Source organism: Lagenorhynchus albirostris, chromosome 3 (assembly GCF_949774975.1).
Source record: "Lagenorhynchus albirostris chromosome 3, mLagAlb1.1, whole genome shotgun sequence".
Taxonomy (NCBI): Eukaryota; Metazoa; Chordata; class Mammalia; order Artiodactyla; family Delphinidae; genus Lagenorhynchus; species Lagenorhynchus albirostris.
The window spans coordinates 159,604,468-159,629,593 of record NC_083097.1 but is presented as its reverse complement, the minus strand read 5'-3'; the positions used below and the strand labels follow the sequence as shown (position 1 = coordinate 159,629,593).

General features: G+C 52.5%; 1 protein-coding gene across 1 annotated transcript; it reads left to right on the top strand.

Moving 5' to 3' along the window:
* The first annotated feature begins 11,878 nt into the window (after positions 1-11,878).
* Positions 11,879-23,937, top strand: LSM4 (LSM4 homolog, U6 small nuclear RNA and mRNA degradation associated). The gene is made up of 5 exons (XM_060144798.1): positions 11,879-11,994; positions 16,017-16,058; positions 18,170-18,268; positions 21,136-21,319; positions 23,283-23,937. The coding sequence occupies exons 1-5, from the start codon at positions 11,992-11,994 to the stop codon at positions 23,372-23,374; spliced, it is 420 nt and encodes a 139-aa protein (XP_060000781.1). The 5' UTR covers positions 11,879-11,991; the 3' UTR covers positions 23,375-23,937.
* The last annotated feature ends 1,189 nt before the right edge of the window (positions 23,938-25,126 follow it).

The following is a 25,126-nucleotide window of genomic DNA, read 5'->3' as shown; positions in this document are numbered from 1 at the left end:
TCACCGATCGCTTGCTGTGAGTTATATCGGTGCCCCCCACCTCCCTGTGAGCAAGGCTCCATTATTCGGCCTCTTTTACAGATGAGGAAACTGAGGCATAGTTCGGAAGGCCATTCACCTAAATCCTCCTGGGGTCACAGATGCGGCATTCAAGCCAGGAGTTTGAGGGAGGGATGAAATAAGGTGAAAACCGGGCACCCACAGCTGGGTGGTGCCCAAAGCAGGCTCCTGTATTGCTAAGGAGGCTGACGTGGCCCCAGATACCTGGGCCTCCCCTCCCTCCTTCTCCCCAAACACAGCTGCTCTAGACCCAGCAGTCCTCCAAGGGCCCACCCAACACAGTCCCACCTTAGGGCCTTTGCACCACTTGCTGTTTCTTCTGCCTGGAACATACCCTACAGGTTCCTGCAAAACTAGTTGCTTCTTCAGGGCTTAGCTGGAACATCACCTCCTCCTAGGGGTCCTCCTCACCCTGGCTGAAATCCCCCACCCCAACTCACCACCACCCCAGTAGGTCCGTCTCATTTCCTTGTTTCATCCTCTTCAGAGCATTAATCACATTCAGAAATCATTCCTTTATAGGCACTGCTTTTCTTTTTTTTAATTTTATTTATTTATTTATTTTTGGCTGCGCGTCGTGGGCTTTTCTCTAGTTGCGGTGAGTGGGGGCTACTCTTCATTGTGGTGCGCGGGCTTCTTGTTGCAGGGGCTTCTCTTGTTGCGGAGCACAGGCTCTAGGCATGCGGGCTCAGTAGTTGTGGCTCGCGGGCTTAGTTGCTCCCCGGCATGTGGGATCTTCCTGGACCAGGGCTCGAACCCGTGTCCCCTGCATTGGCAGGCAGATTCTTAACCACTGGGCCACCAGGGAAGCCCGACACTGCTTTTCTGGTTTATTTCCCTTTTCCTGCCCTGACTTCCAGAAAAGGGTTATGTCTCCATTAGAGCCTTGTGCCTGGCACACAGTAGGTCCCCAACCCACATTCAGCAGAGGCCAGCATTCTTCCAAATATAGCCAAAAAATACGGCTGAGTTTCTGGCCACATCCTTAGAAACAGGACTGGACCTTGGACATGGGTCACTGACATCTCATTCCAAGCAGCCTTGGCCCAGATTAGTTAGGGTGCTGACCAAGGACCGTCTGCCTCTGGCCCAGGCCTCAGAATATCCAAAGCAATGTTCTCTGAACTGCCCGGCAGCCTTGTTTGCAAGCTCAGACCAGAGGTCACACACTCAGTGGCTATTTTGGTCTCTGGCAGTTTCAGGTAGAATTCAGAAAATCTGAAATCCAGCCTGGGCCAGCTGTGGGAGCAAGACCTCAGCCAAGTAGAAGAAAAGAACAGAAGAAAAATCTCACCAAGAATCTGGTTTTATAACTCAAACATGTAATAAGTGTCTGGTACAAAGTGCATGTATTGCTAGAAGCTGGGGATGTGAAGAGAGGGAAACCACAGAGGGTTTCATTTTCCCCCCCATCGCAATGGGAAAAAAAAAAAAAAAGGAACTTGATGACACTGAGTTAGCCGTGATCAGAAAAACGGAGTCACATGCTACTGCCGAGAGTTACGGGGGTAAAAGTTAGTATTCACTGGATGCAGGCCCTGTTTAAGCACATCACTGATGTTCTCTTTTTTAATATCACAAATCTTCGGAGAGAGGAACTATTCTTCTCCCATTTTGCAAGTAAGGAAAAGGGACCCAGAGCAGCTAAGCCACTCGTCCCAAGTCACACATGGAAGGGGCTGGGATTTGGATCAGAAATAAGTGGGTGAGTCGTTAGGGAAGGAAAAGCAGGACCAAAGTCCTTAAGGAAGCACAAGAAGGGCCAAAGAAAGCTGGCTAGATGGGGCTAAGTTATGTGTTCACAGAGAGAGACACAGTCTGGCTTTGCAACAGTGTAACAAGCAGCTCAGTGCCTGTGAGGGGTGAGGTGAAGGGAGGGTGAGGGATGGAGAGCTCTTTATTTAAAAAACCAAGATGGTTACATTGGAAAGCCAAGTGCAGTAAAGTGGTGCAGCTACTGTGGAAAAGTTTGGCAGTTCCTCAAGAAGTTAAACATGGTTACCATAGGCCCCAGCAATTCCATTCCTAGGGATAACGCCAAAATAATTAAATAGGTGTCCAAATATTATAGGTGAAAGTTCATGACAGCACTATTCACAATCGCCAGAAGAAAAGAAAACAAATGTTCATCAACAGTTAAAGAAATAAACCATGGTCCATTCATACAATGGAATATTACTCAACAGTGAAGAGAAATGAAGCACTGACACATGCTACTGCGTGGATGAACCTTAAAACACCAGGCTGAGTGAAAGAAGCCAGACTCATAAGGCCACATACTGTATGATTCCATTGATATGAAATGTCCAGAACAGGAAAATTCAGAGACAGAAAGCAGACTAGTGGTTGCCAGGGGCTGCAGGAGGGGAGATGGGAAGTGACTGCTAATGGGGACAGGGTTTCTTTTGGGAGTGATGGAAGTGTTCTGAAACTAGATAAGAGGCAATGGTTGCACAGCATGGTGAATGTATTTAATGCCACTGGATCATATACTTTATTTTTTTAATTGTATTTTTATTAATTTATTGGCTGTGTTGGGTCTTCATTGCTGCATGTGGACTTTCTCTAGTTGTGGCGAACGGGGGGCTACTCTTCATTGCGGTGTGCAGGCTTCTCATTGTGATGGCTTCTCTTGTTGTGGAGCACAGGCTCTAGGAGTACAGGCTTCAGAAGTTGTGGCTTGCGGGCTGTAAAGCGCAGGCTCAGTAGTTGTGGCGCACAGGCTTAGTTGCTCCACAGCATGTGGGATCTTCCCAGACTAGGGCTCGAACCCGTGTCCCCTGCATTGGCAGGCAGACTCTTAACCACTGCGCCACCGGGAAGTCCCTGGATCATACACTTTAAAATGGTTGAAGTGGTAAGTGTTATGTGTATTTTATCACAATGATTAAAAAAAAACAGCGTGGAAGCACTGATGGAATGAAAAACAAATGTCAGAGTAAGAAAAATGTGTTTGCAAATGCAGAAAATATCTGAGGAAGGAAGAGTAAGAAATTGATAACATGATAACAGTGGGGGCTTTGGGGAGGGAACCAGAATATGGGGGAGGTGAAAGTGGGGGTGGAGGGGAGACACCCTCAGCATTTCTTCCACTGTGTACATACATGGACTACTCAGAAATAAAAGATGAGGGCTTCCCTGGTGGTGCAGTGGTTAAGAATCCACCTGCCAAGGCAGGGTCCACGGGTTCCGGGAAGATCCCACATGCCGCGGAGCAACTAAGCCCGTGAGCCACAAGTACTGAGCCTGTGCTCTAGGACTCATGAGCCACAACTACTGAAGCCCACATGCCTAGAGCCCATGCTCCACAACAAGAGAAGCCACCACAACGAGAAGCCCGCGCAACAAAACAAAGAGTAGCCCCTGCTCGCCGCAAATAGAGAAAGCCTGCACAAAGCAACGAAGAACCAACACAGCCAAAAATAAATAATAAATAAATTTTTGAAAAAAAGAAATAAAGATGATACACTCTCTTTTTTAAAAAACACCACTCGATTTTTTTAAATTGTGGTAAAACCATAAAATGGACCATTTTCAAGTGTACAGTTCAGCAATGTTAAAAGTACATTCTTCACATTGTCGTGCAACCAACCTTCAGAACTCTTTTCATCTTGCAAAACTGAAACTGTACCCACGAAACAACTCTCCATTCCCCCCCCACCCCAGCCCCCGGCACCCACCATTCTATTTTCTTTCACTGTGAATTTCAGTACTTCTAGGGATCTCATATGAGCGGAATCATACAGTATTTGTCCTTTTGTGACTGGCTCATTTCACTTAGTATAATGTCCTCAGGGTTCATCCATGTAGTAGCATGTGTCAGAATGTCCTTCCTTTTTAAGGCTGAATAATATTCCACTGTATGAATGGGCCACATTTTGTTTATCCATCTATCCATCAGTGGACACTTGGGTTGCTTCCACTTTTTGGCCATCCTGAGTAATGCTGCTGTGAACATGGATACACAAGTATCTTTTTGAGATCCTGCTTTCAATTCTTGAGACCATTCAACTTTTCTAACTTCCTATTTGGAAATATTTTAAGACTGACAAAGTTGCAAAAATAGTTCCCTCTCCATGGACACTTAACTAAACCATTGTCAAAACCAGGATATTGGGGCTTCCCTGGTGGCACAGTGGTTAAGAATCTTCCTGCCAATGCAGGCGACACAGGTTCAAGCCCTGGTCCAGGAAGATCCCACACATGGCGGAGCAACTAAGCCCGTGCGCTGCAACTACTGAGCCTGCACTCTAGAGCCCACGAGCCACAACTACTGAGCCCGCGTGCCACAACTACTGAAGCCCACACGCCTAGAGTCCATGCTCCGCAACAAGAGAAGCCAACGCAGCGAGAAGCCAGTGCACTGCAACGAAGAGTAGCCCCTGCTCGCCGCAACTAGAGAAAACCCGGGTGCAGCAACGAAGACCCCACGCAGCCAATAAATAAATAAATAAATAAATAAAATTAAAAAAAAAAACAGGAAATTGACGGTACGACGTAATGGACTCAGGTACCACACCTTATTTCCTGGAGTTGTAAAAACAAACAAAGAAACAAAACAAACAAATAAAAACATTTCATTTGTGAAGCATATTTCCTTTTAAAATTTTTATGCAATATTCTTAGGGAGAGAATGGAGGGCAGCAAGTGTGGTGGTTAAAGCCAGATCGCCTGGGTTCAAATTCTGCCTGGCTCCTCACGTGGTGCCTGCTCTCAGATGAGTTATTTTCCCATTCCAAACCTCAGTTTCCTCATCTGTAAAATGGGGATCAAAGAGTACTGGGGCCCCAGTGAGTCCTGGGAAGGAAGGTAAAGTATATAATAGGAGTATTAACATAGATAACAATGTGGTCACACAGAATGTCTTCATGGAGCATCTTTTTTTTTTATTGATGTATAGTTGATTGACAATGATGTGTCAATTTCTACTGTACAGCAAAGTGATTCAGTTATACATATATATACATTCTTTTTCATATTCTTTTCCGTTATGGTTTATCACAGGATATTGAATTTATTACCTGCACTATGCAGTATTTTTTAAATAGAATGTGCTGTTTGCATATGGAAAGATGAGTGTGATGTATTGCTTAGTCAATCAACAAACCCACAGTCTATCCAGTTTCTTCCACATGCTCTCTCTCCATGCCAACTCCAATCTCTCCTAACACGTGTCACTGCTGTAATTTCACTTTTATACATACAGTTGTGCAGCTGCCGACTGTCTCCCTCTGGACTGTGAGCATGGGAGGGCAAGGACCTGATCTGACTTGGTCACCGCTGTGCACAGGGCCCAGCACGAATCGGTGCTCAATAAATATGCTAAGTAGAGCAGAACCCACCATGCTGGAGGTTGGCTTGGGAAAGAAGTTGCATTTCTCTGTGGGCCCCCACCCTGACAGCCCTGGGAGATTAGGGGCTCACAGCCACAGAGAGCCAGGTGGGGGAGGCTAGGACTGGAGCTGGATTCAGATCCCACCCCTAGGATCTCCAAGACTCTTCGCATTGCCAGCTCCTGCTGGGTGTGGCCTTGGGGGAGGTGGGAGAGAGTGGAAGCCCATGGGACCCCATGGCGCCTTCTTGGGGCTCCTTCCTTTTGGCTCTGCCAGTTCAGGGACTGGATGGGCCTTTTGGCCGAGTTAGGCAGAGTGACATCTGGGTAGACATGCGCGTTTCAAAGGGTGAATGCCCCTTTTTCTCCAGGTGGTCTTGAGATGTGTGAGTCCTTTCGGGGGCTCAGACTAGAAGATGGAGCGGGTGCTTTTGTTACTGAACCAAACTTGGGTCTGCTCACCCACGTGCAGTAAAGCCAATCTACTGACACCAGGTTGTGGTGAAGGAAAGTGCAGGGTTTATTGTAAGGTGCCATCCAAGGAGAAGCGTGGCTCCGGTGACTTGTGCTCAAAAACCCCAAACACCCAGAAAGGTTTCAGCAAAGCATTTTTCAAGGCCAAGTGAGGGAGGTGGGTCGCAGGGTATGTGATCAGCTTGTGCTGATCCCTGGCGGTCCAGTAGTTAGGATTCTGTGCTTTCACTGCTGAGGGCGCAGGTCTGATCAGGGAACTAAGATCCTTCAAGCCACGTGGCCAAAATTTAAAAAAGAAAGAAACAGAGAAACAAAGAATACGAAAAAAAAAGATGCATATAGTTTTCTAGCAATTTTCTTTTTTTCCTGTACTCCTTTTGCGAAGTGGGTTCTGGTAATCCTCAGAAGCTATGAATGTAGTGGCAGGAGGGGGAGATGGGGGAAGCAGTTTCCACCTGCAACTTAAAACAGAAGAAAACAAAATTAAGGAAGATAAATCTTTTTTTTTTTAAGAACTTACATTTTAAAAAAATTATTTGTTTATTTATTTGGCTGCATTGGATCTTCGTTGCGGCACACGGGCTCTCTCTAGTTGTGGTGAGTGCGGGCTTAGTTGCCCCGAAGCATGTGGGATCTTAGTTCCCTAACCAAGGATGGAACCTGAGTCCCCTGCATTGGAAGGCAGATTCTTTCTTTTTTTTTTTTTTTTTTTGGCGGTACGCAGGCCTCTCACTGTTATGGCCTCTCGCGTTGTGGAGCACAGGCTCCGGACGCGCAGTCTCAGCGGCCATGGCTCACGGACCCAGCGGCTTGGCGGCATGTGGGATTCTCCTGGACCGGGTCACGAACCCGTGTCCCTTGCATCAGCAGGCGGACTCTCAACCACTGTGCCACCAGGGAAGCCCCCCCTTTTCTCCCTTTTTAAGAATCTAACCACTAAGCTCAGCCCACTGCCTGCTCCCGGGGGGTGGGGGTGGGGGAGGATTTACATATAATTTTTTAACGAATGGAAAATATTCTGTCTAGTGGAGGAAACATAGCTTACTCAACCAGTCCACTGCTGTTAGACATTTATATTCTTTCTGCTGTTTTAGAATTGGCAACATTGTTGCAAGGTCTTGGTGTGGAGCAGTTCCCTTCATTTGCAAGACCGCCTTAGTATAAAATTTCAGAAGTGAATTACTGAGTTGCAGGGTGTGACACGTTTATGGATTTTGAAACATAATGCCATTTCTTCCCCACTTAAAAGAAAATATATGTCTACCAGTTTCACGACAACCTTGCCAGCACTGAGTTTTATGATCCCCCTCCCCCCTTTTTTTTTAAGTGGAGGATAGTGTATCTTTTTAAATTTGATAGGTACCTTGGTTCACACTCTTCCGGTTTCCGCTGTCAGAAATACAATTTAAACTGGACTGGAAGAAAATAGAGGAGTATTTTCAAGGGATAGGAAAGGATGACGATTTTCTGAAGCATCAGGTACAGCTGGATCCAGGATTAAACACGGCCAAGACTCTAAAATGAAAAGATGGCCATGTCTGTACCGGACTCACATTACTCCAGCTCTGCAATTCCAGGAGACTTCCAGGGAAGACCTCTGATTGGTTAAGCCCGGGTCATGTGTCCATGATGGGGGGAAGGAAAAACTGTGCTGACAGCCTAAAATAGCGGCCCATGCAAACTCTCACGTTGCTCCTTCAAGTCAGGGTCAAGAAGGCTTAAGTGTGCAAATGAGCAATTACAGCGTGGTACAATTACAAACCAGGTAATGATGAAAATCAATGCAAGGTACTGAAGTTCAAAGTATAAGAGAAGGAATGATTAGATTTGGGGGGGGCAGTCATTGAAGAATTCACAGAGCAGCTATGCATTAGTGAAGGGCCTGCCAACTGCTAGGGACAGAGTCCACACTCCAAGTGAATTAAGCAATAAAAGACAACTTGTTGGGGATTCCCTGGTGGCGCAGTGGTTGAGAGTACGCCTGCCGATGCAGGAGACGCGGGTTCGTGCCCCGGTCCGGGAAGATCCCACATACCGCGGAGCGGCTGGGCCCGTGAGCCATGGCCGCTGAGCCTGCGCGTCCGGAGCCTGTGCTCCGCAACGGGAGAGGCCACAACAGTGAGAAGCCCGCGTACAGCAAAAAAAAAAAAAAAAAAAAAGACAACTTGTTGGGCTCATATAAGTGGAAAGTCGCACCTTATGACTTCAGATATAGCTAGATCCAGGGGCTCAAACTGTGCCTCTTTTCCACAGAGGAATTCTATGTTAGATTCAACCTACAGAGAGCTTCTTCCAGAAGATCAATCGGGATGGCACTGGGCTTTCACTATTGCACTTTAAAAAACCTCTATGAAAAGCACTTTTCTCCCTTCTGGCCCTCAGTATCCGTCCCAAGGGTGAGTCTAACTGGCTTTGGTTGGTCACTTGCTCCTCTTTGGCCAACGACTATGCCCAGGTGGACGGAGAACTCCGATTGGCCACCCCTGTGTTGAAAGAGCTGACCAAATCTGCAGTAACCATAGTCCGCCACACGGGGTCACCCAAGCAGAATTTTCAAGGATGAACAGGAGTTTGTCAGTTATGCAAAAGGAGAAGGACTGAACATAGAAAAGTCTAGAAAAGTCAGAACGAGGTGAACCAGCATGCAATTTTCTTCCTACTTCCACCACCATGTTGACGCTGGAGCACTTCATGTAGCCCAGTTTATGTTGTTTACATCAAAGCGGCCTTTACCCTTGGCAAATAAGTCTCGGCTGGTCACACTGATTCCTCTAGCCCAATCGGCATATCACTGTTGGCCACTTACTAGCATCCTGCACACTTCCCTGACCTCACCAGCAACACTGGGAGCATCCCCAAGCCAATGATAGAGGGGAAAATAAACTCTGCCCTGACCCTGGGTGGGACCACTTTGAGACACAAGCTCTTATGCTGTCTCCCTAAGGTCCACAGCTGGACTAACCCTCAGGTGCCCACTTTGTCACCTGTTCATTGGCATCCACTGCAGGGATCCTTCCCTCCCTGTCTCAGGTCTCCATCCCCAGTGGGGACTTCCTGGGGTCACCCCCTGAATACTCCATGTGTCCTTGAGTCCTCATCTCAGGGTCAGCTTCTGGGGGAGGGCAGACCCCAAACTAAGACATGAAGGACAACTGTGGGTCCAAGGCTACCAGGTGCTTGGCACTCTATATGGGTTTCACATGTGATCACTCCACACAGTAACCCTGATTTGCAGAGATGATCACAGACTGTCCCCGACTTATGATGGTTTGACTTCAGATTTTTCAACTTCATGATGTGCAAAAGCAATCATTCAGTAGAAACTGAACTTTGAATTTTGATCTTTTCCGGGGCTAGACATACACTCTCGTGATGCTGGGCAGCTGGCAGTGAGCCTCAGCTCCCAGTCAGTCATATGGTTACAATGGTAAACAACTGATACACTTAAAACTATTCTGGTTTTTACTTTCAGTACAGTGTTCAACACATTACGTAAGATATTCAACATTTTATCAAATAGGTTTGTGTTTGATGATTTTGCTCCACTATAGGCTAATGTGAGTGTTCTGAGTACGTTTAAGGTACGATGTTTAGTAGGCTAAATGTATTAAATGTCTTTTCAATTTACAATATTTTCAACGTATGATGGGTTTATTGGGACATAACCCCATCGTAAGTCCAGGAAGATCTGTATTCCTGTTTTTTTTTTTTTTTTTGCGGTACGTGGGCCTCTCACTGTTGTGGCCTCTCCCGTTGCGGAGCACAGGCTCCGGATGCGCAGGCTCAGCGGCCATGGCTCACGGGCCCAGCCGCTCCGCGGCATGTGGGATCTTCCCGGACCGGGGCACAAACCCATGTCCCCTGCAACAGCAGGCGGACTCTCAACCACTGCGCCACCAGGGAAGCTCCTGTATTCCTGTTTTTAACGAGAAGGGAGAGGGAGAAACATGCCTGAGTCACTCAGTCCCTTCATAGCAAAGCTGGTCCCCAGACCCCTTTCCCCTCACCAGGTCCTGGAGGGTAGATCAGGGTAGACCTGATGCAGGGGAATCTTTTATTGAGAAGCTGAGCATCAGGGGCTCCCTGAGCTGGCTCTGAGAGGAATAGGGACTTTACAGCTGGAAGAGCTTGGCTCTGGGCTTGGTAAGAAAAAGCTCTCGGGAATTCCCTGGCCGTCCAGTGGTTAGGACTTGTCAGTGACACTGCCAGGGCGGGTTCAATCCCTGGTCGTGGAACTAAGATTCCACAAGCCACGTGGTGCAGTCAAAAAATTAAAAAGAAAAGAAAAAGCTCTCGGGCCAGCGCTGACACTAAGGAGGCCTGGAAAAGGGTAGTCACTGGAGGAGAACACCTATGTCTCATTTACAGACCTGAAGGTCAAGACATCTGTGAAAGTCAAGGCAGAGGAAGGAACCCTCGATGGTCATCCAGCTGGACCTTTCCTGGAAATTTAGGCTGCAGATATGCTCATGAGTGTGTGAAAGTACATACATGGTCACCTAGCAGACATGAACTATTCAAATAAATGTCTATGTTCAAAGGAATCATAGCTAATACTTGATGTAGTGGGTTGAGTATTGTCCCTAAAAAGAAATGTTCTAGCATATCTTGGATAACATAGATAAGTTCTAACCTCCATATCTGTGAATATGACCTTATTTGAAATAAAGTCTTTTTGCAGATATAATTAAGGATCTCAAGATGAAATTTATCCTAGATTTAGGGTGGGCCTAATAAGAGAAAGGAGTGTCCTCATAGAAATGAAGAGGAAGATCTGAGACAGAGAAAAGCCATGTGATGTCAGAGGCAGAGACTGGAGTAATGTGTTTATAAACCAAGGCCTACAGGACTTCCCTGGTGGCACAGTGGTTAAGAATTTGCCTGCCAGTGCAGGCGACACGGGTTTGAGCCCTGGTCTGGGAAGATCCCACATGCCGCAGAACAACTAAGCCCGTGTGCCACAACTACTGAGCCTACATGCCTAGAGCCCGTGCTCTGGAACAAGAGAAGCCACTGCAGTGAGAGGCCCACACACCACAGTGAAGAGTGGCTCCTGCTTGCCACAACTAGAGAAAGCCCGCACGCAGCACGAAGACCCAACACAGCCAAAAATAAATATAAATACATTTATAAAAAGATAAAAAGAAATAAACCAAAGACTACAAGGATTGCTGGGAGAGAGGCATAGGATGAATTGTGCCTCAGATCCTTCAGAAGGAACCAACCCTGCCAACACCTTGATTTCAACTTCTGGGTCAAGTTTTATGGTTTAAAGTCACCCAGTTTGATCACTCTGTTACGGTAGCCCAAGGAAACTAATACCTTTTCCTAATTATTTTGTTTACCGGCTGTCTCCTCAGTGGGCTCCTAAGCCTCAGGAGGGCCTGGAGTTTTGTCTGGTTTATTCACTTATGTGTTTCTAGGAGCGGGTCCATAGTAGGGGCTCAATGTTGCACACACGTGTATCAAGTGCTCAGTATGTGCCAGATTCTGTTCTACGTGCTTTTCCGTGGCTTAACTCGTTCTGTCCTCACTGCAACCTTCTAGCGCATACACTATTATTACGGCCATTTCAAAGGGAGGCAAACTGAGGCTCAAAGGGCACAGCCGGGATTCCAACCTACCAAAAGACGTGCCTTGGATAATGGTCAACTACAATAATGAGACTCAGGAGAGGAGGGGCCCGAAGGGAGACATAAGCACATCCCAATAACAACCAAACAGCTTCCATTTCTCTCTCTCGAAACTGGAGGTAATAACCGCCTTCGCCCACGGCGTGGAGCCGAGATCCGCGAGGGTTTCGCCTGCGCATGCGCTTTTGCCCACAAGGCCTCCAGCGCCTGCGCACATTGCTCCGCCCCCTTTTGCAGCACTCACGGCGGCACTTTACGAGTCTGTCCCTCATTTCTCCTGTGAGAACACGGCCCCCCCCGCCCTCGTGCTTAGTAGGCCTCGCCTTACCCTGCGTGGATTGGTTGTCCTTCCCACGAGCCCCTCTCTGACTGGCTCGCGTCGCTGCCACTCCATTTCAGCCTAGTGGCGCGCAGCGGGGCTGCTACCGGCGGGAACGTGAGCGGCGGCGGCGGTGGCGGAAGTGGCCGCCGAGCCCGGTCCCCGCCGACACCATGGTGAGGGCAAGACGACGGGGGAGCCGGCCGCCAAGGGCCCTTGGGGCGGGTGCTGGGGCAGGGGTGATGCGGAGCGAGCGTGCCATCCGGGCGTCGAGTCCTCCCACCCCCGGCCCGAGGGGGTGGTAACTGAGACCGGGGACGGCAGGGGCTTCTTTCAGGACACCCAGCAAGTCGGTCTCAGGGGAACTTGGGACTGACCGAACGTGTAATCGTAGTATAGCGGTCTAGCCGCAGTCTTCCCATTTTTCAGGTGGGGAAACAGGCCGGAGAGGAAGGGGACCCACCGAAGGGCCCGGTGAATGCCGCAGAGTGACTTTTCGGGCAGGGAAGTGACTCCGAGTGCATCCGACCCAGTCTAACCTCATAGATTGTAAAGCTAGGGCGCCAAGAAGTAGGGGGCCGGTGTGCGTTCTCAAATTAAACCAATTTAGGGAATTTCAGGGCTTGTAAGGCCCTTAGAATGCTAGCCGCACAACCTTCTCTGCCTCTCTTTTTCAGGCTGACAAACAGACCCAGAGAAGGGTTTGCTTCTTCCTGTGTCACACAGTATGTCGTTCAGAGGGAGAGGAGGTATTTTGAGCTAAGGATGGACTAACTGCATCCTCCCAGTTCACAAAAAGAAAAATTGAGGCCCTGACAGGAAGCCTCCCCAGGGCCATGGCGCTCACAAGTTGTGGAAGTTGTAGATCTAACCCAGAGAGTGTCTGTGCCCCCAGCGTATGACAGGGAAACGGAGGTCCACACAGAGGAATTGAGAGCTGGGAGCTTCTTGGGAGAGTACCTGGCCTATCAGCACCTGAGTTGCTCTGAGATGGTTGCACATTTTTCAGAGCCGACCGTGAGGGCTCACTAAATTCTCCTGGTCAGTGTAGGGATGGAGAGAAGGAAGCAGGTTCCTCTCTGCTGGAGGGTAGAGTTGGTCTGAGGGACTGGGCATGGAGACAGGATCTTTGTCTTTTATCCTCATATAGTCCCAGAGCCTAGAACAGTGTCTGTGTGAAGTACAGATTCATTCATTCAGCCTGTTTGCGCCTTCTGAGGAGTGTTCGGGAGTGGACAAGGCATGACACACTGCCTGTTCCCTGTGGTCAGGGCAGGGCCGGAAGCAGAGGTGTGGGCGAGGGAGTGGGTGGTCTGCAACCAGCTTCCTGAGTTGGGAGCCTCAGGATACTGTTAGGTCTAGTCCTGGATTGGTCCAGGCCTGAGGGTCAGACCCCAGGCGTTCTGAGAAAGGCCAGAAAAAGGAGTTCTCATGCCTGAAGCTCTTTTATGACTTTCCTGACTCCAGATGACCCTGTCTCCCCTGAACTGGGTGTTTGGCCCTTTCCTGTCTCCCTGGCACCTTCAAGTGTCTTCCATCCCCCCACCCGTGCCACCACCCCTTCCGCTTGGCTTTTAAGTTCACCGGGGATCCTCCCCTTCCCTTCGCCTCTGTCTCCAGCACAGTTTGGGGACAAGGACGTAGAAGATGGCAAGATGTGACCACTGCTTGGCATTGCTATCCCAGTGCCACCTCTCCTTTGAGCAAGAATCCCCCCTGCCCCAAGTGCCTCCCTTGGTGGTGTGTGCTGTATTTGTTCAGAAAATATTTACTGAGTCCTTCACGTGTGCCTGGCCCTGGTGTTCAGTGCTGGACAAAGTCCACACCCTCTGAATTTTCCAGTCTAGCAGGAGGCTTGTGGCACTTCCAGTCTAGCCAGGGAGACATAATAAATAAACAAGTTAATTAGAGACTGGCTACGTCCTATGATAGAAACAGCAGAGGGTGGCCCAGGTGGAAACCTTGTTCCCTCCATGGGGTTATAATGAGGGCCTGGCCGAGGGAGCAGCCACCAGCCTGGGGAAGGGCACCCCAGGCAGAGGGAACCGAGGAACAAAGCTTGGCCAGCAGCACCGGGCATGGTGTGTGAGGCGCAGAGTGGGCCAGTTTGCTGGACCGTGTCAGGCCTGGCTCTGGCCCGCCTAGGGGGCGGCTGCGCAGGCGAGGGTTGTGAGCAGGTGCTGGACCCATCTGTGTCGCAGCCGTATTCTGAGGGCACACTGCCAGCAACAGCTAAGGAGGCTGTGGGTCCTTCAGGGCTGTGCTGCCGGTAGCTGGGACAGGGTGGCAACCTGAGAGGGACTGGCATAGAGGCTCTGTATGCCACTGAAGGACGTCTGTGGGTCCCCTGCTGGCAGGCATCAGCCTACTTTCCCCGGCTTTAGCGGGATCTTGCTCCGTGTCCCTGGGCAGGTCCCATCTGCTCTACCGCTGGTGCCTCATCTAGAGGGGCCTTGACTGTACTGCTGTGACCCTCCCTCCACCTCTCAGCACTGAGTCCGTCTTCATTCTCGCCTTCCAGGGCTAAGCTGGCCCTGTCCCCTCTCTGCTGATCTGGGAGGAGGACCTAGGTGTGTCATCGCCCTGGTCCAGATTCCCATTGTGGGCACAGAGAACAGGCTTGCCCAGCAAAGCGTGAGGCTTCTCCGTTGTAAAATACCCCCTGGGTGTGTGGCTCGCGCATGCGCGGCTGAGCCTCCAGCTCTCCGCACCCGGCAGCATCACACAGATGCATTCCGGAGGAGAGGGCAGGAGCTGCAGGTTGGCCACATTGGGACCCCAGCCTGCCTGCCCACCCTCCTCGGAGCAGCCACCTCCTCTCCACGTGGCTCCTTCTTCCTCCTTATCGTGCCCTTCCAGGAAGCCAGTGCAGGAAGTGGGCTTGGGCCTGGCTTCCTGCCGCCCCTGGATCTTCCCCGGGCGGCTCTTAGGGAAGGCCCGTGGGATGTGAGATATCCCCCCACCAAGCCCTTCCATAGGGAGCCATCCTCTGGGGGTTGAGGGCCCCTTGTGGCCTCCTGAGAGAGGCCACACAGTCCCCACCACCTGGAGAAGCAGCTGCCTCCTATTGGAGGGTAAGGGTGGGCTGGGACTCCCCTGCCAAGAAGTCCTGGGGCTCAGGCCAACTTAGGATTCCATAGTTGCTCGGGCAAGGTGTGGTCCTTGCTGAGGCAGTTTCCCATCTTGTGGGGCCCTTGGTCTAGAACCTTCACCTGGCTATACTGGATAGGCTGTCACTGGACCCTGGACCCAAGCACTGCCACCTGAGTCACCGTTCTGGAGACCCAGAGACAGGCCCCAGTGTATGGGTTGTGATTTGTGTACCTAAAATGAAAAGAACTGACTTATTTTCCCCAGTTACGCTATAAGTTGTTTATAAAAAAGAAATTCAGCAATAATGGGAAAAGAACTATCTTGAAAGTTCACCTTATCAGGGGGCATTTTTAAATCCCATCCTTTATCTGCTCTCACTTGCAGTGACCACAGGCTTCTTCTGAAATGTTTCTTCCTTTCACCTGGTGAATTCCTCTATGAACACCCAGCTCAGATGTGGCCTCTGATTGGGAGGCCAGTGGCGCCTGGCCAAATCACTCTTGGTTCAATCAGGGCTGCCCCCTGAGCCCCCTGTGGGCTCAGCGTGAGCTGGCTTCTGACAGATGGGGTCAAGTCAAGCTCCGTCTCTCACTAGCTCACTGGTGCCGGGCAAGTTCCTCAGTCTCTAAGCTGCAGTATCTCTGTCCATAAAGTGGGTGTGATGATAACCACCTACCATGCCGACAATGAAAGGCCTAGCTAGAGCTGCATGTATTAGCCTGGATGTATCTCAGAAACATCAGTGGAGCAAAAAATTCAAGCAGCAGCAGAACCCGTGTGCTGTGATGCTGTTGATAAGCATGGAGGGCTACACCTGGTCCTGTCAGGGGTGGGACTATATGCAGCCTGAGCTACAAAGAAATGCCCGGAATGGTCAGCGCCAAGACCAGAGGGCAGATGCCTCTGCAATTGCAGGGGTGGGGGTGTTCCTGAGACTTTTCTATCCTAAGCTAGGAGGCAGGTATGTGTCCTGGGCTTGGGCAGAGTTCAGAAGCTGCATTTCTGTCGGGGAATGTGTGCTCCTGGAGTCTCAGCCCTGCCCAGAGGCCAGGGCTCCACAGCGCTGGCTGATGAAACAAGTCATGTGCTTTTGTTTGCCTTTCAGCTTCCTTTGTCACTGCTGAAAACAGCTCAGAATCACCCAATGGTGAGTACATGCTGGTCTGGGATGGCACATTTCAGCGGGGACCAGCCTCAGCACAGGGACAGGGACACTGGGCAAAGGGTGAGGTGCCTCCAGCCAAAGCCACTTCCTGCCTGTCCTCTTTTCCCTCCCACATGCGTCAGGACCTGTGTCATTTCTGCTCCTGATCAAAGTAATACATGCTTATTAAAAGTGTCAAATACTAGAGATTCAGAGAAAGTGGAAGCTCCTCTTCGTTCATCTTCCCAACAATTTAACTATTCTTTGATATATACACATCTGGACTTTTAACGTGTGTAAGCGTGAATGAGTTTTTAAAATATGGATAGGTTCATGCGATGCTCATTCCCTAAGCTGCTTTATCCTTTCGTGATAAAGTGTAGTATCTGTCAATATGTTCTGTTGTCTTTTCTTTTTTTTAAATTCAGACGTTATTCACATACCATACAATTCAACCTTTCGAAGTACAGTTTAGGGACGTTCAGTACATTCACAGTTTTGTGCAACCACCACCTCTATGTAGTTCCAGAGCAATCCTGTCACCCCAAAAGGTGACCCAGTCTCCATTAGCAGCTGCTCCCCTCCCCCTCCACCCGCCCCCCGCCCCAGCCCCGGGCAACCACGAATCTGCTTTCTGTCTCTGTGGATTTGTCTGTTCTGGACATTTCCTGTAAGTGGGATCACACAACATGTGGCTTTTCATGTCTGGCTTCCTTCACTTAGCATGATGTTCTTGGGGTTTGTCCACATTGTAGCATGTGTCAAAGCTTCATTCCTTACGGCCAGGTGATATTCCATTGTGTGGATACACCACATTTTATTTATCCATTTGTCCACTGATGATGGACATTTGGGTTGTTACCACTTTTTGGCTATTCGTGAAGATTTTAGCTGCTGGGAACATCCGTGAACACATTTTTCCATGGATGTATGTCTTCGTTTCTCTTGGGCAGATAGCTGAGTTGATTCCTTTTATTTCTTTTTTTTTTCCCAAACTTGAAAGTGATGACTTTGCAAATCATATTTTAAATCTTAAAGTGGTTGCCAAGGGAAACGGGCAGAGTAGCTGGAAAATGTCTGCAGCACTGCAGAAGGCAGCAGGAGAGCGCATGATGTCTGCCAGGTGGCCGTATGGGGACTCGGCTGTATCGTCCTGCAGGCTCGCCAAGATCTCACCCTCGCCACGTCACTGTCACCCACCAGCAGGAACTTCAGCAGGAAGTCATAGGCACGGACCAGGCTGCCGCTGGCGCTCATTATGCCAGCGCCTGCACCCATGCCCGGCCCATGGAACAATACAGAGGTGGCAGCTGTGAGCCCAGTGCCTCTCCAGCCCTGAGAGCTGATTTTTTTTTTTTAACTTTTTATTTTATGTTGGAGTATAGTTGATTAACAATGTTGTTAGTTTCAGGTGTACAGCAAAGTGATTCGGTTATACATATACACGTGTCTATTCTTTTTCAAATTCTTTTCCCATTTAGGTTGTTACATAATATTGAGCGGAGTTCCCTGTGCTATACAGTACTTCCTTGTTGGTTATCCATTTTAAATATAGTCCTGTGTACATGTCAATCCCAAATTCCCTAACTATCCCTTCCTCCCACCAATCCCCTCTGGTAACCATAAGTTCATTCTCTAAATTGATTCTTTTTTAAGTCTCAGCCTTTTCCTAGCAAAAGCCTGTCTTCTGCATGACGCGCTTTTCCGGAAACACATCAAAATAAGCAAGTAGTTATTGCAATGAAAAACAGTTTTTCCAGACCACCAAGGATCACATGTGTGCCATCACCGGGCACCTGCCCGGCCCCCAGCCACCCTTACTCATTCCTTTAAAGATGTGGGGGGGTTTTTTGTCTGTTTCTTTCTTCCGCACACAAAAAAATGGTTTCATCGTAGAAAGTCTACAATGCCCAGCAAAGCGTAGCGAGAAAGCAGAGCGTGTCTCCTGTAAGGTGGGCCCCTGGGGGCCTGGGCACCGTGTGCTGTGGCCAGTGGGTCCCAAGAAGACACGAGGACGTGTCTGAATGAGGCCCGGTGGTGGTGGCCTGCTCTTCGGGGTAAGTCTGCACCCCTCTTAGGGCCTGAGACTGACGTGGGACCCGTTTTCTCTCCAGTTGGTGGAGCTCAAAAACGGGGAGACGTACAATGGGCACCTGGTGAGCTGCGACAACTGGATGAACATCAACTTGCGTGAGGTGATCTGCACGTCCAGGGTGAGTGTCCTCCACCCCGAGTCTGCACTCGCTGCCTGGGGGCCTTGGGGCAGCTCCGGTCTGGTGGGCAGAGCGAGTGGGGGTCGTGTGGCCAGGAATGCGCACTGGGACCTGGGGCTTTACAGAGCCTCAGCATCCTCGCCTCCACGTGGGGTAAAAGCACTTCCCTGGACGTGTGGGAGGAGTGGGAGGGTGCCTACCGCAGCCTGTACCACCAGCCATCCTGCCAGGGGCGGGGCCTCTTGCAGGGGCGGGGCCCGAGGGACTAGTCAGGATGTTGGGGGGAACAGCCGGACAAGGCTCCAAGTCTCTCTAGTGCCCTGGACTTTGCACCTGCGGGGATGCTGCCCGGCAGGCACTGAGCTGCTCCTGCATCCCCGGGTGCCACCCCTGACCAAGAAGGACTTAGGCCTGGGGGGTGCTTCTGGCCATAAATCCCTGCTCTACAGGGAGGGGGTGGCCTCCAGGGCAGGCCCCACCCTCCTTGTTAGCCTCTGCTGCCTTTGGTCCTGGCTGTGGGCATTGCCCACCATGTGGGCCGTGGTGGCGTGACTGTGGGATGTGCAGGCCACTACGGGGCTTGTTTCCCCTGAGGCCTGAAACCAGGAATTGCATGGCCGGGGTAGGGGAGAATGTTCCCCAGGGTCATCCCCGCCTTGGGATGATCCACAGAGTGATGAGGATGGTGATGAAGGCAGGACTCCCTCCCCCTAATCTGCACTGGGTTCCACTAGAGCTTTCCTTTCACCTTGATTCCAGTCTCTGTCCCCCTGCCCAAGATAGCCCCTCATGTTACAGGGAGGAAGCTCCTGGAGGGCCCAGGCAGGGCCCGGCTGTCTTGAGCCACAGGCAGTGTGCCCCCAGGGCTCACCACGCCAGCATACAGCAGAGCACAAGGCAGCCACTCTCACCCCGGTCTGTGCTCCTGGACAGTTCACACCCCAAAAGGCAGACAGAGGGCTGTGACCCCCTACCCTCACCTGCTTGGCTCTGTGACCTGCTTCTTGGTTCCGAACTCCTGGTGGCAGGCGTTTGCAGTGTGCCTGTGGCAGACGATGCCACAGTGCACAGCTGAGCGCTTGTCCTTCTGCACGCCGCTGTTACGTCTGTGTCCACTTCTGGGACCTAGAACCAATCGCTGGGTCTCAGGGCAAGGTCCGTCCGGCCTCCATGGCCAGCCGAGACTGGACACGTGGCTCCCCCTGGGGAGTCCCCCTCTGTGACCCAGCGGTTGGGAGGAGAGGCTGGTGGGAGGTACCGTCTCACGCAGGCCACCCAGAGTCCTCATCTGTAAACAGGTGATGGCAGCCCCTCCTTCCCTTGGGTAGCAGGTGGCTGAACACAGAGATCCCAGGGGCTGAGAAAGCACGGGAGAGCAAGGGTCGGGAGGCATTTAGCTGCCCCCATGGAAAGCACAGTAAACCCTGTTCCTTCAGGGAGCGCGCTGGGCTCGGCCTGCCCTTGGCTGAGGGAAAGCCTCGCGCTGAGCCACCGGCCCCAGCCCCAGCCCCGGCCCTGAGCTTCCACACAATCATTGTTTCTGTCTGGCTGTACTTTGCATCCCCACGGACTTGGCCCCTCGCCTACCATTTCTGGGAAAGGAATGCTCTGAGGCCTCTTGGGGTTCCTGTATGGGTCGGGGGCTCTCGTGTGTGTTCCTGGGAAGAGTTGGCCCGCAAACATTCCATTTGTCCCTGCCGAGTACCTCCACTGGGCTGGGCCAGATCGGCCCAGGCACCGCTGATGAGTGTCATGCAGGAGGACTGGGGCTTGCAGGGAGGCTGGAAGCAAGGCCTGTTGAGGACTGGAGTTAGCCAGACGTGAAAAGGTGGGAACAGCGTGTGCAAAGTGCTGGGGCCCGGAAGCCCACTGTGTGTGTTCCAGAAAGTTCCATCTGGAAGGCACATCGAGTGCCGAGAGAGGGCAGCCAGGGTGGGGCTGGATCTCAGGTCCTCTGGAACCATACTGAGGAGTTTGGACCTCGTCCTTGGGCCAACGGGGCGCTGATTGGGATCTAAGCAGGGAGGTGTCTTGGTCTGATTTCTAGGCGTGGCGGGGGAAGGTTACCAGGCTTCTGGCCTGGGCAACAGGGATGGGGCCGGAGAATTCATCTGATGGATGAGGCCCCGGGCTCCCGCCCAAGGGCAGCAGGAGGTAGCGTGGAGGGAAGGCCTTTTGCTGGTCGCAGGGTATATGGCGGTGGGGGGGAAACAGTCAGCATCCTAAGAACTGCAGGGTTGGCGTTGCTCAGGAGTCTGCAACTTTACAAGCCCCTCGTCTCTCTAGCTTCCATTAGCTCTCCTGAAAACTGGCATCACTGGGAGCTGCCCCTGGCTGGCCCCAGACCTGGCTCCCCACCCCCGTCCTGGCCCTCTTCACCCATCACACAGGGTCTCTGTCCTGCTCACTTGTGTCCCATGCCCAGCTCAGACCCTGCCACGAGATACTTGTGTGAATGAATGAGTCAGGGTGCATAGAGAGGGTTCCAGAAGGTGAATTCTGGAAGGCTGGGGGCAGGAGGGGGAGGAGCTGGGCCGTGGCAGCACCTGGCGCGTGGGACAGCCTCACCCCTCTCCAGGCTTCGGGCTGCGTCCCCCACTGGAGGACAGGCTGAGGACACGGAGACTTCTCACGAGGCCCTGCCCCGCCCTCTCTCGTGTGTGAAGGGCTGCCAAGGATCTGGAGAGATCCTGCTGGAGGGCGGCCCCTCCAGTGTCCCGTCCAGGACGAAGAACTTTGCGGCCTGCGGGGGCGATGCCAGGTGCAGGCGGCCTGAGGGGACAGATGCTGCCCCGGCCATCTGCACCTGCTCTGCAGGGACCCTACCACCCCCCCCAAAGATCTGACACACACACCCTCTCTCACAGGACGGGGACAAATTCTGGCGGATGCCCGAGTGCTACATCCGCGGCAGCACCATCAAGTACCTGCGCATCCCTGATGAGATCATCGACATGGTCAAGGAGGAGGTGGTGGCCAAGGGCCGCGGCCGTGGTGGCCTGCAGCAGCAGAAGCAGCAGAAGGGCCGCGGAATGGGGGGCGCTGGGCGAGGTACGCCCTTCTGTCCCTGCTTCCTCCCTAGCAGGCTGCTGGGGCCTCCCCATTGGCGGGGGTGACTCTAGCACGTGGCATCCGTCCCGGCCCAGTGTTGACATTCTTGGCTGGTGCCGTCATGGTGCCGAGGGCCTGGCTCTGAGCCCCTCCTACGTGGAGCTGGGGGGCTGTGACTCATGGGGCTCCTCTGCAGAACAGCTGACGCTGCTGGTTGCCGCCTGTCCCCACCGCGGGAGCCCAGCCCGGGGAGCCCAGCTGAGTCCTGGTGGTCAGTGCTGACCCTCACCCACCTGGGCCCTCCTGCCCCACAGTGGCTCTCAGTGCTCCCTTAGGTCTGGGTCCAGGCCCACATAGACCTGGGACTTGAGCCCTGCCTGTGTTTCCTGGCAGGTGCTCTGGGCACCTCGCCAAGGCTCAGTTTCCCCTCTGCAGAGAGGGTCCCACAGTGCCCGCCTCACTAGACTGCAGGTGAGTACCCCAGCGCGGGGCCCCGGCATGGGACCCTTCCCTGCTATGACTCCTTTATACAAAGCCAAGGTCATGCCTTTTGGATAGATCCCAGCACACCACCCTGAGATTATAAATCTGGCATAAAATTAAACTTGTGCAGTCAGCTGGGGCCTGAGCCCAGAGGCCATCTGCAGACCCTGCCCTTCCCCGCCTCCCCCGCCCGGCTCCTGTTCTTGGAGGGACCTGGCTTTGTCTCTTGCATCTGGGGGGGCCTCCTGTGTGCCAGGCCCGGGGCCCACCTTGGGGGCTCATGGGCAGGGCTGGGAAGGACACAGGAGCCAGCCATGAGCTGAGGCTCACGTGACAATCAGAAAGGAGCCAGATGGAAGAGGGCAGGAGGGCACCCCAGGTGAAGAGTAGCCTAGGATGGGGGTGAGCAGGGTCCCAGGGGTCCCAGGACCTGTCCCCAGGGCTAGACCCTTCACTGGAGGCCACCACTGTCAAGTAAACTGCCTGAAGGAGCAGGGAGGACGGGGAGAGCGGCTTGCTCGGGCGGCTCCGAACGGAGGCCGCGGGGCCTTCCACAGCCAGTGGGACTCTCACAGGGGTCCCCGCATAGCCAGGCTCCCCTTGGCAAAGCTGGTCTTGCCCCATGAGACGTGAGGTTAGGCAGACCCTGCCAGCATTGGCTTCTGTCCCCAGAGGGCCCCCTGCATGTCTGTGGAGGAAGGGGGCCTGTGTGTACATTTCTATGTCCCCATGCTGCCCTGATCCTTCTGGGACCTCCCTGGGCCGGGGGCATGCCCTCCCTCCGACTACTCACCTCCCCCAGCAGCAGTGCCATTGTTCCACGTAAAATGTATTTTGGAAACAGCCCCACCACTGACTGCAGAGGTCAGGGCTCAGGAGGCTCCCCTGCCCCTTCTCCAGGCTGGACACACACAAACCACCCAGTTGTTTCTCTCCTGGGCCAGATGTGGGTGGCGCCAGAGCAAGGAAGGTCCAGGTCCCCTGGTGCAGCTCCCAGCCTCACAGCTGGGGGTCATTGCCCCATCCCTGGACTGAGTCCAGGCCTTGTCTTAGTTCGTGCCCCCCCGCCCTCCTCCTCCTGGAAGCCCTTCTGGCTTTGTCCTTCTGGTGACTGCCCTCCACCTTGGCCCCCAGCCCTCTCTTCCAGGAAGCCCGCCCCAAGCCCCAGTGTGACTTGGTGCCAACCTCTGTCCTCCCTGGCATCCTTTACACCCCTGGGGGGCCTGGTCTGGTCCCTTGTCACACTGAGAATGTTCTGGAGCACTACCCATGCCCAGCCCTGGTCGACACTCCATCTCAGATTCTCAGCCTGCCCTTCCCACCAGAGGTAGGATCACTGCCCTCACTTTACAGAAGTGGAGGCTGAGACCCAGAGGGATTAAACAACTTGGCCACAGTCTAAGGATTCCAGTTCCTGGTCCCAGTCCACAGTGGGCCTCCCAGCCCGGCTCTGCTAAAGCCCGTTTCCCCTGTCTCACAGGTGTGTTTGGGGGCCGGGGCCGAGGTGGAATCCCAGGCACCGGCAGAGGTCAACCAGAAAAGAAGCCAGGCAGACAGGCGGGCAAACAGTGAGCCGCCCCTCTGTTCCCCAGAGATTGAGCCACCGCCACCGGGCATCTGCTTCCACCCGCAAGGCCGCGTTTCTACTCTCCAGTTTATGAGTCTGTTCAGAACAAAAAGAAGAGGCAGGTGTTGGGGGAGGACCCCCCTGCCTGTCATCTTGTGATCCTCCTCTTTTTTTGTCAGCCAGCAGTTCTACAGTTGGAAACGTTATTCTGTGCTTCTGGTTTTGTGAAGTCGCAGCCAACTTGATTCCTGAAGATTCTGTGTTTAATGAATCTTTAAAGCCCTCACTCTTGTTTTAAGGGCAGGCATTTTCCAAACAGGTTTGTTTTGCATTTTGTGTTAGATCCCTGTGTGGCGAACAGACGGGAGGTTTTTATTTTAAGCTGTTTGCGCTGAGATTGACAGCCTGGAGAGTTTCCTAAAACACGGACCCCAAAATTGCCTTTTCAAAACGAATCCAGGCGAACGTATGCCTCAGAAGCTGTTCTGGGGGACGACGCTGGGCCCTGTCCCTTCACTTCCTCTCTCCCTCTTTGTGTTACAAAAATAAAAACAAATACAACTACAAACTGTAAATCCGTAATTCCTTTTGAACCACTGGGTGCATCTAGTAGGTAGTGTCCTCAGGAAATCACAGCCCCATGCAAGAAGTTTCCTTTTGTACCCTGTGGCCTCTCACTGAGGGGAAGCAATTTGTTGGGACACTGGTTCCCATGTTCCTCAGCAGCCTCTTACAAAAGGTGGAAGGCAAGACTGGGCTCTGGGCAGTAGGCGACCCCCTCCTGTCTTTGTGGGGAGGTGGGGGGAGGAAAGTCCCAGGTGGGAGCCAGCGGGACACCCACACCGCCTGGCGTTGCCACCAGTGTTCTGCCCTCCGTCCCTGTTTTGCAAGCACCATTCACACCAGAGTTCACCGAGAGAGAAGCCATGACAGGCGGCTGCTTCGAGGAACACATGAGGAAGGTTTTCGTGAACCTTTTACCTCTTCTTCAAGTCAGGGCACTGCCTCTCCACAACCCGGTGATTTGCTTGAGACGCTGAGCCAGCACTTGTGAAAATGTTTCCGGTGACATGGTCTGCTGACCGATATTCCTAGGAACCGCAGAGACAGGCTGGTGTTAGGAGGCCGGTTCCTGTGGGTGCGGGTTCTACCTGTCATGGGGTTGAGACGGGTTCTGAGGGGTGATCGGAAGAAAAGGTGGTGGTGCCTGTAGAACTGCCACTTATCAGGTCTGCAAAGTGCTGGCCTAGCTAGCTCGAAGACCTCTGACTAAGATTTCACAGCCCCATCCTGTCTGCAGAGTGCCGTACCCTGCCGCCACTCTCACCCCCATCATTGCTTCTTCCCCGGGCCCCCCCTCCAGGGACCTGCTGCTGCCTGAATCCCTGCCTGGTGACAAAGCAACACTTTGGCGTAGGTTGAGGACGGGGGTGTGGGGTCTGAGTGTGACCTGGGCCCTGAGAACCCACCTCCCTCATCACAGACGTGGGCTGTGCAGGGGCCCGGCTGACATGAAGGCGCAAGAAGAGAAGGACGGTTGGGGAGGGAAGGGGCCGTGTTCACAACTCCCCTCCCCCATGGTCCTGGACGCAGAGTCCCATTATGGCCTCCAGGGCCTTGGTCTGGGGGGCTAGGTCTCCCCCCTGCCGGGCGCGGGTCGTCTCCAGTCAGGCTTTGATGAAATCCGTGGGGCTCTGGTGTCCTGCGCGGCTGTGAATGGGAAGCCCTTTAGGAGCCCCGCCCCTTCCTGCTCTCCG